This window comes from Heterodontus francisci, chromosome 3 (genome assembly GCF_036365525.1).
Source record: "Heterodontus francisci isolate sHetFra1 chromosome 3, sHetFra1.hap1, whole genome shotgun sequence".
NCBI lineage: Eukaryota > Metazoa > Chordata > Chondrichthyes > Heterodontiformes > Heterodontidae > Heterodontus > Heterodontus francisci.
Genome location: NC_090373.1, coordinates 139879757 through 139890963, shown reverse-complemented (window position 1 = coordinate 139890963; position 11207 = coordinate 139879757). Strand labels below are relative to the sequence as shown.

The following is an 11207-nucleotide window of genomic DNA, read 5'->3' as shown; positions in this document are numbered from 1 at the left end:
TAAACACACCTGGTGTAGGTTTGTTATACATACATCAGTGACTCAACCACATTACCTTCACAGCTGAACTCTTCTACATAGAATTTACAACACAGACACAGGCCATACTATGCTCAAGTGGTCCAAGCTCCACAAGAGCCTCCTCCTACCCTACTTCATTCAACCCTATCAGCATATCCATCTATTCCCTTCTCCTTCATGTATTTATGCATAATCACATCCAGAAACTGTTCAAGTTTGATTCTTATTCCATCCCCTCCCACTGCTTCTCATCTACATGCTGCTGATTAGTGACATCATTCCATAGTCATAAATTAGCTTCCACATGTGTGCTGTTAACACCCCGTTCTACCTCTCCACTAATTTCCTTGACTTGTACTGCAAAGCTGGCCTCCTGACTGCTATGGATGAGCCAAAACTTCCTCCAACTGAACATTAGGAAGATTTGTCACAATACGTCTCCTGCTGAAAACTCTATCATGCTGGTACTGACTCTCTATCTTCTCCCTAGTGGCTTGCACAGGTTCAACCAGCCATTGCGCAAGCTTGGGATTTTTCTTCGCATTCTGTTTCATTCAGAACTGAGCTTCAAATACCACATATCCCAGCCAACCATCACTGAGATCTCTTAGTTCCAAGTTTGCAACATTACCATTCTCTGCTGTTCCTCATCTCTCCATCGCTCTCAGTTCCGAATTCAATTTCTGCAAAACACTGCTGGTCTTCAGGCATCCATTCTCCATCAAGTCTAATTTGATACTTTCATCTGCAACCCAACCCACACTAAACTTTGCTTGCCCTTTCACTTCAGATTTAAAATTCACCTGTTTGTCTACAAGTTCCTTCATAGTCCTGGTACTATTTACCTCCGTAACTTCCACCAGCCTGACTCTGGCCTTCTGTACATCCTGCACATCCCCTGTTCCACCATTGGTGGCAGAGCCTTCAGCTTCAGCTCTATTGTCTGCTCATTCCTGCACCCCTCTCCCACCTTCAAAAATCTTTTGAAAATCTATTTCATCAGTTAAACTTTCATTCATCTCTCATGCTAGTAGTTGATAGCCATTCCTTTCCTCTTCTATGAAGCACCTTGGGACATTTGTTCTGTATTAACGATGCTATGCTCCAAGTTGTAAGAGCATGGTGAGATTGGGCATCTGCCACCTATTTGTTGCAGCAAACTAGCTGACCCTGGATATGCCTCCTGTGTTTGCCTCAAATCACTATGTGGTATAAAAGCTGAAGGCTGTGGTGATTGTAATTACAACAACAACTTGCATTTATATAGCTTTTAACATAGTAAAACATCCCAAGGCACTTCACAGGAGCATTATGAAACAAAATTTGACATTGAGCCACGTAAGGGATATTAGGGCAGTTGACCAAATGCTTGGTTAAAGAGGTAGCTGTTAAGGTTCCACTTAAAGGAGGATAACAAGACAGAGAGGTTTAGGGAGGCACTCCAGAGCTTAAGGCCTTGGCAACTGAAGGCATGGTCATCAATGGTGGAGCAATTTAAAGTAGGGATGAGCAAGAGGCCAGAATTGGAGGAACGCAGTTAGCTCAGAGAGATGTAGGGCTAGAGGAGATTACAGAGATAGGGAGGAGCGAGGCTATGGAGGGATTTGAAAACTAGTGCAGTGCAGGTGATAAACTTCTTGTAAACCTGATTCATTTAGCTTGCATATTTCATTGAAAGTTTCCATGCCAGCCAAAAGCAACATTCTAGATATACTCAGCAGGTCTGAATTCTGATTCTATCCAAAACATTAACCTGCTGTTCCTATTTTCTGGTGGACTTGCTATGTATTGCCAGCATTTCATTTGTTTTCAGATATTTCTTTTTATTCCTATATAGCATTGTTCCTCTTTAAGATGCTGTTAGTTCACTCTACTGTGGTGCAGTTACTGCCTGATGCATTGCCAGGTCCCATAGGTGCACCTTTAGTTTCGATGGTCATTCTCCTGTCAGTCATATCAATGCAGAATTGAATGCTCCACCAATTCTGTAGATTAGGCAGGACAAGAACTTACTTCATTTGCAGTTTTGTTGGTCTTCAGTTATTTTTCTACAAGCTGTTGATTCTCCATGGCAAAACACCAGCTTTGATTAGGCAAGATATATACATAGATCTAGCAAGTCAAAAGTTGAACAGTTTTGTGAACAATCTTCTTAATCATTTATGCACGGAATCTGTTAATCTTACTAGCAATTAACTATAGGACTTGTTTTGCAGAAGTGCCAGAAAAAATGAATGTTTCCATTTCCAAAATTTAACCCATTGTGGACTTTATAGATCAGCTGCAGCAATCGACTCTATTTTACATTTTTAAGTAAGTCACTGATTGCATCTATGAAGTTGCTGGTACACACATGACATCAGAACGGATTCACCTTATCTTAAACTTTTTACACTTGTAACAGTTATTTTACTAGTCCTTATTTTGGAAAGGAGGATTAATGCATGGTACATTTTTTTTTATTTCCAAAATATACTTTATTCATAAAAATCTGTAAAAAATACATTACCAGTTTCAAACAGCACCAAGTCAAAAAATACAAACAGTGCAAAGGTGATCAGTTTCCTTCAATACAATCATGAGTTGCCTCACAACCCTACCATTTCACATTTGTCGTGCCAGATACATTTTTACATTTTACAGGAGACAAAATTTTCCCGATACAGTTCGAGGGGTTTCCCATAGATCTAGCCTCTCAGTTCAGCTTGGTGGGGGGACCTTACACTGTGGTCTTTCCCCAGTGAGCCTTTGCTGCGGTTGCCCCAAGCTTTAGTGTGTCCCTCAGCACGTAGTCCTGGACCTTGGAATGTGCCAGTCTGCAACATTCGGTCGTGGACAACTCTTTGCCCTGGAAGACCAGCAAGTTTCGGGCAGACCAAAGGGCGTCTTTCACCGAATTGATAGTCCTCCAGCAGCAGTTGATGTTTGTCTTGGTGTGTGTCCCTGGGAACAGCCCGGGATGGTACATATTGGTGGGAGAACCCCATATTATATTTCTCATGTTACCATGGGTGTGCAATTGGGAGGAGCACATCTGTTCCTCTCAGTTCCACATTCAGGTAAATATATTTCAAAAGCTTACCTTTCTGGTCAGAGATGATCCCGGGGTCTGGCTTCCTGAGTGCATCTGGCACTGGTGAAAAACAATTTTGGAGCGGGTGCGTAAATAGTCATTAGGCCTCTTATTTGCACATGCAAAAGACCGTACGCCTATTTCAGCCAAGGGCACCACATGATAATTATTTTTGTCCTTTCCCAATATGGTGGTGCACTTCTAGCTGGAATGTGCATGTGCTTCCTGCCCGCCATATTAGTTGCGGAACAGCGAGTGCCAAGCGGCCGGAGGTATAGGCTGATGTACTGTAGGAGTTATATTCCTAGTTGATTTTCCCATGAATAATAACAAATCCTGATTATATATTTTTCACTTTTGCTTTTCTACCTTGACATATCTATGCAACAATCTATTACCATTGCTATAAACAGTTATTAAATAAATATCTTTAATTTTAAAAAGCAAATTCCAGTTCCAGAGTAAGTTTTTGTTTCTTGTGATCCTCAGATTTATCAAGTAATTGATCACACTGCTGTGAAGTAAAATAAAATTTGTATTAAGAAATCTAGTATTTATGCAAATAACATTAAGCTTTATAGGCCTGGATTTTGCTCTGAGCAGCAAAGGAATGGTATTCGCTGTTCACCTCATGTACGGTTGCCCATAGACTTTTTGTGGGCTAGTCAGGTGCATTTCTTAATTAATTAATTTTCTTATTAATCCCAGATCTGATCCAGTGCAGTGTCCTCTATAGGGTTTCTGTGGCATCTGTGAGCAGGGAAAGCAGCAGCAAGTCTCTTCAACCAATCAGATTGAAGAATCCTCACTGAGACATGCAAACCAAACCAGGAAGTAAAAAACAGGAAATATAAATTATGTTTCAGTCATTTGGACAGGAAGTGGAATAAAGATTGGGACATACACATGGGATTAAGGGAGAGACATAAAATATAAAAAAACATAAAACTGAAATTCATTTTTACTTTTAAAAATTGCAACATTAATTTTTTTCTGAGGGAATGAGACTCCACATTTGTCAAATTATTTTTTTCAGGGCTGAAGAGGTTTTTCAGCAGTAATTATCACTTACTATACTGTTAAAAACTCACTTACTCCTGATTGCAGCAGCACTAAACTTCTCATTTGTTTTTAGTGCAAAACTAGTGGATAATTACCCTAAATTCATGCCATTACAGAGATTTCTGTGCTGATTAATTTGGGGAAGACTGGAACAGCGCTGCCTGGGGAGAAGCAGGGTATCACTGACAGCAACTTCTGGATTTCCATATTTAAATACGTGCATGTGGATGCCAGAAGTTGCTGTTAGTTTTACTCTGTAATAATGGTGAGTGCTGGCAGCCTTGCCATTATTAGTATAGCAAAATCTGGGCCATAATCTTTTTAGCCCCTGCTGTCACAAAAAGAGTTAGCATAATTGTCATTATAGCATGCTATTCTAGTTTACTAGAACTTTTTATCGAAGTGCCCACCCCTCTTATCACCATCAATATTTAACCCTTCCGTATGTGTGTTTTCTTTAGAAATGTATTTCAAAGTTATTGTACAGTTAGCGTATTCTGTGAGGGAGGCACATAAGTTTATTTATTGTATAACTAGCTGATAGTATACCCAGCACTAAACCATGGATTTTTGATGTCCTTCGCAATATAAATCTGTTGCATTTAACATAAATAACATGATGGCTGGGGAATGTGTTACAACATGTAAAGCATTTGAGGAGATTTAGATGAGTTCACAAACTGGCAACTAAATTCTGAGTATGTGTTACAGGCCTGAACGTACTCCAAAACATCTTTTGTCTTTAAGAATATATATGTAGTTTGTTACCTTTAAGATAAATAAGTAATTTTTAAAAACTTTCTTGTTGTTCACTTTAGTTTAACTGGTTATAGCAGTGAGCAGACTAGGAGGGTCCCAACTCCTCTAAACAGGGGTTGCAATAGGACACCACTACTGGTCATGGGTTAGGATGGGAAAAGTCAACCAGTGTTCCTGTTCTCAGTTGCTGGAAATGTGTGAGGATTACTGTGGATTCAGTTAAGATCCCCCTCCTTACCCAGACAGAAAAAAATACATCCAACACTTATTGTCTGGGCTGAGGCTTGGAAACTGTCACTTTGGTGAGGTACTAAAAAGCACAATCAAAATAAAAAAACTTAAACAGTATATACTGTTACCACTAAAATGTTGCTGAGTGGCCAATACTTATTATTCTATAGCCCCATTGCTAAAATCTGCAGGAACAAAGTTTAACAAATCAGAGTGGTGTATCAATGTTATACTTTTAACTATACCTGAGCATGGAACCCATGCAACAAGGAAAGGAGAGGGGAGAAAACTTATTTTATAATTGTGTTGCTTGCGTCTTTTTTCATCATCCTTATTTTTGCTGACTTTTGTTGATGGGTCTATCCACATTAACATTTTGGTTGAAACAAGGTTATGTTTCTTTATCAGGGTTTATCATAGCCTGAGCTAAGAACATAAAGAGATTTTGCCAAAAAATGCACTTTTTTATTGAATTATAATTCTGCACCTTGGCTCCTTTCCTGACTGCTTACTCAAGCTGAACCTGACAGTGAGCAACCTCAATGTCTGGTTTGGCCCTGAGCTAAGCTTCAAATCCAATCCATCACCAATGCCATTCATTTCCATCTCCATAGTATTGCCCACCTCTGTCTCTGACTCAGCCACCATTGCTGAAACTCACATAACTTTGTCACTCAACACTCAACTTCGCTAATGCTTTGCTCTCTAGACCATTCCCATTTCCTCACTCTGATCCCTTCTACACAAACATCAACTCATCCAGAATTCCAATTACTATTTCCTATCTTATCCTCTATCATGTCACTCTAGTATGGAATTCCTTGTTCCCAACCTTCAAAATCTCCCTCAGTTTACCTCCTGTAATTCAACCCACAACTCTGGCTTGGTGTCCAACCTTTTAGTGAAACACCTTTAGCATTTCCCTGTGTTAAAGACTCTATATAAATGTGAGTCACTGTTGTATATTATATCATTACAATAATTACCTCATGAAACAGGCATGCATGTGTCCCAAAAACTGAGACTGGCTTAATCATTGAAATTAGTTTGTTTTATTCATTTTGAAACACAGAAATATCAAGACTGTTTCTGTACATGTATTTTCAGATAATTCACACTAAATATATTACAAAGAAACCCAGGACCATTTAAATTTCCACAAGAGTTGATTTTAATGTTCAAAAAGCACAATCAAAATAAATAAAAAAACTTAAACAGTATATACTGTTACCACTAAAATGTTGCTGAGTGGCCAATACTTATTATTCTATAGCCCCATTGCTAAAATCTGCAGGAACAAAGTTTAACAAATCAGAGTGGTGTATCAATGTTATGTGCATCCTCTGAAAATATCCCCTATAGTAAATCACACACAGAGCTGAGGACAAATTGTACTTACAGCATATTGGCAGAATACCTAATTTACCATATAAAATTTGCTTTTCTCTTTTTTTTTCGGCAGGAGGGGAGGAGAGATGAGATGGAGATATCAGAAAATTGGTACTTTAACTCTTGAAGCTGTTCAGAGATTTCCCTATAAACAGACACAGCCAGGTTAAAGACCTAAAGAATATCTCCATGCTACACAGTGAAATTGTTGATTGCATATAACATTAAATGTAGCAGTTGATAAGATGTTACTTGGGAGGTTTAGCAAAACAAAACTGAACTGCAATGTAAGCAACATTTATATATTTAGAAAAATAGTTCATTGGAAAATGGAGTTTTGGTATTTGATATTACAATCCTACTTAAATTAATTCTTGTCTTAGCTTTAAGATTTTTTTTCCTGTCTGCCAATATGCTGTAAGGATGTATAATGCACAATTGCATTTATTCTGTAAAGGAAGAACTTAGTTTAAAGGCTTTTAGCATCAACTTTATTTAAAGGTCTCTGTCCTTTGAACAAGTTATTAAAATTAATTTGAATGATTTCTAGTACACTAATAACTGCAATACTAGTTTAGAGAGAAAATCACAACAATGGGTTGAGAAGTCAGATAGCTTTTCATTTTATGTTATTTGTGGAGTGAATCTGTCAATGAAGACTAGACCCTTCCCAAGATGCAATAAGCCCTTAAACTTGTTCAAGATCCTTATCCACACATCCCCTTTTATTCATAGTTATATCAAATGAGGGAGAGGGGAGCAGAATGGGATAAAACTTATATGAAGTCAGTGAGGTTGGGGTATTATAAGTTTCCAGATTTAAAGAAAATATAAACTAGCATGAAATCAAATAAGTGCCCAAACCAAAAGTTCTTTTAGAAACTTCCCAGAAATGGTAAAGACTAGTATAATATCAAAAAGTGTCAAGCTGTTTCTTAACGACTAAAATAGATTACCTCACAGTTTAAATTAAAAAGTTTCTCCTGGATATCATTAAGGATTGTAATTTACAATTAAACACTAAAAGTCCAAGTAAAAACACAAAAACTCTCCAATTTTTAATTTCCTGTTTAGACCAACAGTCTGGAACAATTCTTCTCTGCTTACACAACGCAGAATTCTTTTACTTCTGATTATTTTAATAATTTGGTCATTTCAAAAAATTAATCATCACAAAGAATTTATCTATACATTTGTGGAACAAAAGTTACATTGTAACACACCAACACTGTCTTATTTTAAGGCACAGCACATCGTTATGTATATTCTCCTTGTCAAGCTTTACAAAAAGTGACTATCCCCATAAAAGCATTACATTTTCGAATACAGCTGCTAACTTAGAGTAAGCTCTCACAGTAACTAAGTTACACAAACTGCAGGTCTAGATGTGATTGTCAATGTAGCCCAGTGCACTTCTAATGCAGGTTCAGCTTGGATAAGCAGACTAAAGTTTGCTAAAACACTGCATTATTGAGGACATCCAATGGCAAGGAATGCCGTTGAACAACTTCATGCCGGATACATTGGAAGCAGCTTCATGTTTCTGAAAAGAACTAGTTCATTGTAAAAGCTGTTCAAGCATCCTGGGCATTGTATAATCACTTGAAGAGTTGTAAAATACACACAACTTGCACTTTATCTATAATGAACAATATTTCCTAAGACCAACATAGTTCCTTATGCAGAGGTTTAATGTACCAGTCACTGTTCAGCAGTTTGAATTCACAATAGCCTCACATGACAAATCAATTCTCTTCATTTCTTAAGACAAATGTGGAAGCCAGAGGTGCTGCAGATCACAGAGGGAAACTTCATATACTCCTAAATGTTGCTAACAGTTGTTAACTTTGTATCTCTGGCTGTGCTGCACAAGACAGCTACAAGTATTCCAGTTCCAGTGCTTGATTCAAAGCCAGCAGGTCAGAGTGGCTCGATATCCTCCAGAAAGGCATATTGTGCTACAGGAATAAGAAAACAAAACAAAAGGTCAGCATTAATAATCACTAAACCTATATTACAAGCATGTTGATAAATTTAAATATTGTACTTTCAAAATGTTTCATTATATACAAATAAAATGAGAGTAGGTTGAGACCTTATTTTGGCTACTGATAACTATGATGTGTCATCCATCAAAGGAGGGGGCAAGGGAGAAGCGCTTGTTGCTTTTGCGACAGCCCCAGCCTGCGATGCAGTTTTTACAGAGCCTGTGGGCCCCCTTGTAAAGGGGGTTGATTAGACAGGAGAGTAAGTAGAATTCCTTGAGATCTAGGCCAAGACAAGCCTAGATCCCCAGGTGGATCCCAAAGACAGTGGACAGGAGTTTCTCCAAGGTATACTGCCTGCCGGGTGAACCCAGGTTGGGACTCCCCTGGCCACAAACACTCCTACGTTAGGAGTGGATAAAACATTTTCTGTTCTAAATAAGTCCTCCTGGAAACTTGTTGGGCCCAATTTTAACTCACTCAATACCCATTCACTTAGACAAAGTTAAAACTGGGCCTTTGGAGTCAAGGCTGGGACCCTTGGGTGGGAAATTCAACTACCCGATTTATGGATATGGGGAGTGCAGTTCGCAGCAGACACATGCCCATTGGAAACAGTGTGGGTAAAACATAAAATTGGTCTACCCACCTAATTTCTATCATTGTGGCACTGAAAAGTTCGGCCCCAGTGTCCATATGGATGCAGGTGTCCGCTGCACATTCCAAGTTGCATTCGGTAGAAAGCATGTGTTCCAGCCAGCCTCCCCTATATAAAGGTGCAGTCCTGATAAATGTTGCCCATGTTCTGGTCACATGGGCAGAAAATTGTCAAATGAAATTCAACCCGGAGAAGTGTGAGGTGATGCATTTGGGGAGGTCAAACAAGGGAAAGGAATACATGATTAATGAGAAAATACTGAGGGGTGTAGAGGAAGTAAGGGACCTTGGAGTGAATGTCAACAGATCCCTGAAGGTAGCAGGACAGGTCGATAAGGTGGTTAAGAAGGCATATGGAATCCTTTCCTTTATTAGCCAAGGTATGGAATATAAGAGCAGGGAGGTTATGCTGGAACTGTATAACTCATTGGTTATGCCACAACTTGAGTACTGTGTGCAGTTCTGGTCATCTCATTACAGAAAGGATGTAATTACACCAGAGAGGGTACAGAGGAGATTTACGAGGATGTTGCCAGGACTGGAAAAATGCAGCTATGAGGAAAGTTTGGATAGGCTGGGGCTGTTCTCCTTGGAACAGAGAAGACTGAGGGGAGATCTGATTGAAATGTACAAAATTTTGAGGGGCCTGGATAGAGTGAGGGTGAAGGGCCTATTTATCTTAGCAGAGAGGTCAGTGACTAAGGGGCATAGATTTAAAGTGATTGGTAGAAAGACTAGAGGGGAGATGAGGAAAAACTTTTTCACCCAGAGGGCGGTGGGGTCTGGAACTCACTGCCTGAAAGGGTAGTTGAGGCAGAAACCCTCAACTCATTCAAGAGGAGTCTGGATATGCACCTCAAATGCGGTAATCTGCAGGGCTACAGACCAAATGCTGGAAGGTGGGATTAGACTGGGTGGATAGTTTTTCAGCTGGCACAGACATGATGGGCCAAGTGGCCTCTTTGTGTGCCATAAACTTTCTATGATGCTATGATTATTGGTTTTGGATACTCAAAGAGAAGCTATGTCGCTGTAAGGAAAGGAAAGGGCCCCTAGATTCAGCAACGCCACTCTGGATGCACTCTGCCAGGAGATTGAAGGCAGGAGAGAGGCCTTGTTTCTGGTGGGGGAGTAAGAAGCCCTCCAGACTGATCCTGAGAAGGAAGTGGTGCATGTCACAAGGGTAGTCAATGCACAGAGCGCAGAACCACAAATATGGCACCAGTGCCAAAAGAAGTTCCTTGTTCAAGGTGAAGAATGCATTTGCAGATCACATCTCACACCCACCACACCACACATCTCTCACACTGCTCAATGCACCAACTATCATAACCCAGCACTACACCCTGATACTCAGGACTCACTCCCAATATCCTGACAATACGCCTAACCCACACATGCACACATCTTCGAAGCAGGACAGCCGCATACACACCTATCACTGTCTCCACATACCTCCGCAGGCAGGCATCACCCAAACACACTGACACACAGTCAATGACATTCTGCCCTCTCTCTTGCAGTACAAGGAGGCACACAAAAGAAGGGAAAGCCACAGGACCAGAGGAGGACCAGGATTAATACATTTTCTCACTGCCCTGGAGGAGATGGCCCTTTAAATTATGGGCAGCAGTGCTATGGAACCAGTGGCATCTGGTGCAGTGAAGGCCATCCTGGATGACAGTAAGTTGCTGCTTTATGCACCTTCTCCACTAACCCATCACCCTCATCTGAAAGGTGCCATGAGAAGGAAACTGCAGATGAAGTGACCGTAGACCTCCTGATTTCCTCCCCAACCAACACCCCCCCACCCCTCAAACCTTATGCTTTTGTGCTTTCAAATAGCCAGGAACGGCCTGCTGCTCAGCTCCTCCAGAAGCAACTCGAGGGGCAACAGGAGAAAGATAACCTGGAAGAAGAACCAGTCACTTGACTTAACACTCGCAGCCCCCAACTCAGCTCAGATACTAGCACAGCACATTCCTGAGAGGCTAGTATAGAGTTGGAATCTGCACATGGTGAATCAAAGG

At 40.2% G+C, this 11207-nt stretch overlaps 1 protein-coding gene across 16 annotated transcripts in view; it reads right to left on the bottom strand.

Moving 5' to 3' along the window:
- Positions 1-6219: 6219 nt before the first annotated feature.
- Positions 6220-11207, bottom strand: part of eya4 (EYA transcriptional coactivator and phosphatase 4) — a 549227-nt gene continuing 544239 nt past the window's right edge. For 6 of the 16 annotated variants that reach the window (XM_068026408.1, XM_068026417.1, XM_068026416.1 and 3 more), the window contains one exon: positions 6221-8493. In XM_068026408.1, the coding sequence (XP_067882509.1) occupies positions 8413-8493 (81 nt within the window). In that variant the 3' untranslated portion in view covers positions 6221-8412. Of the gene's footprint in view, positions 8494-11207 lie in introns of all 16 variants that reach the window. The other 10 variants (XM_068026406.1, XM_068026407.1, XM_068026412.1 and 7 more) reach the window with 2 other exon arrangements.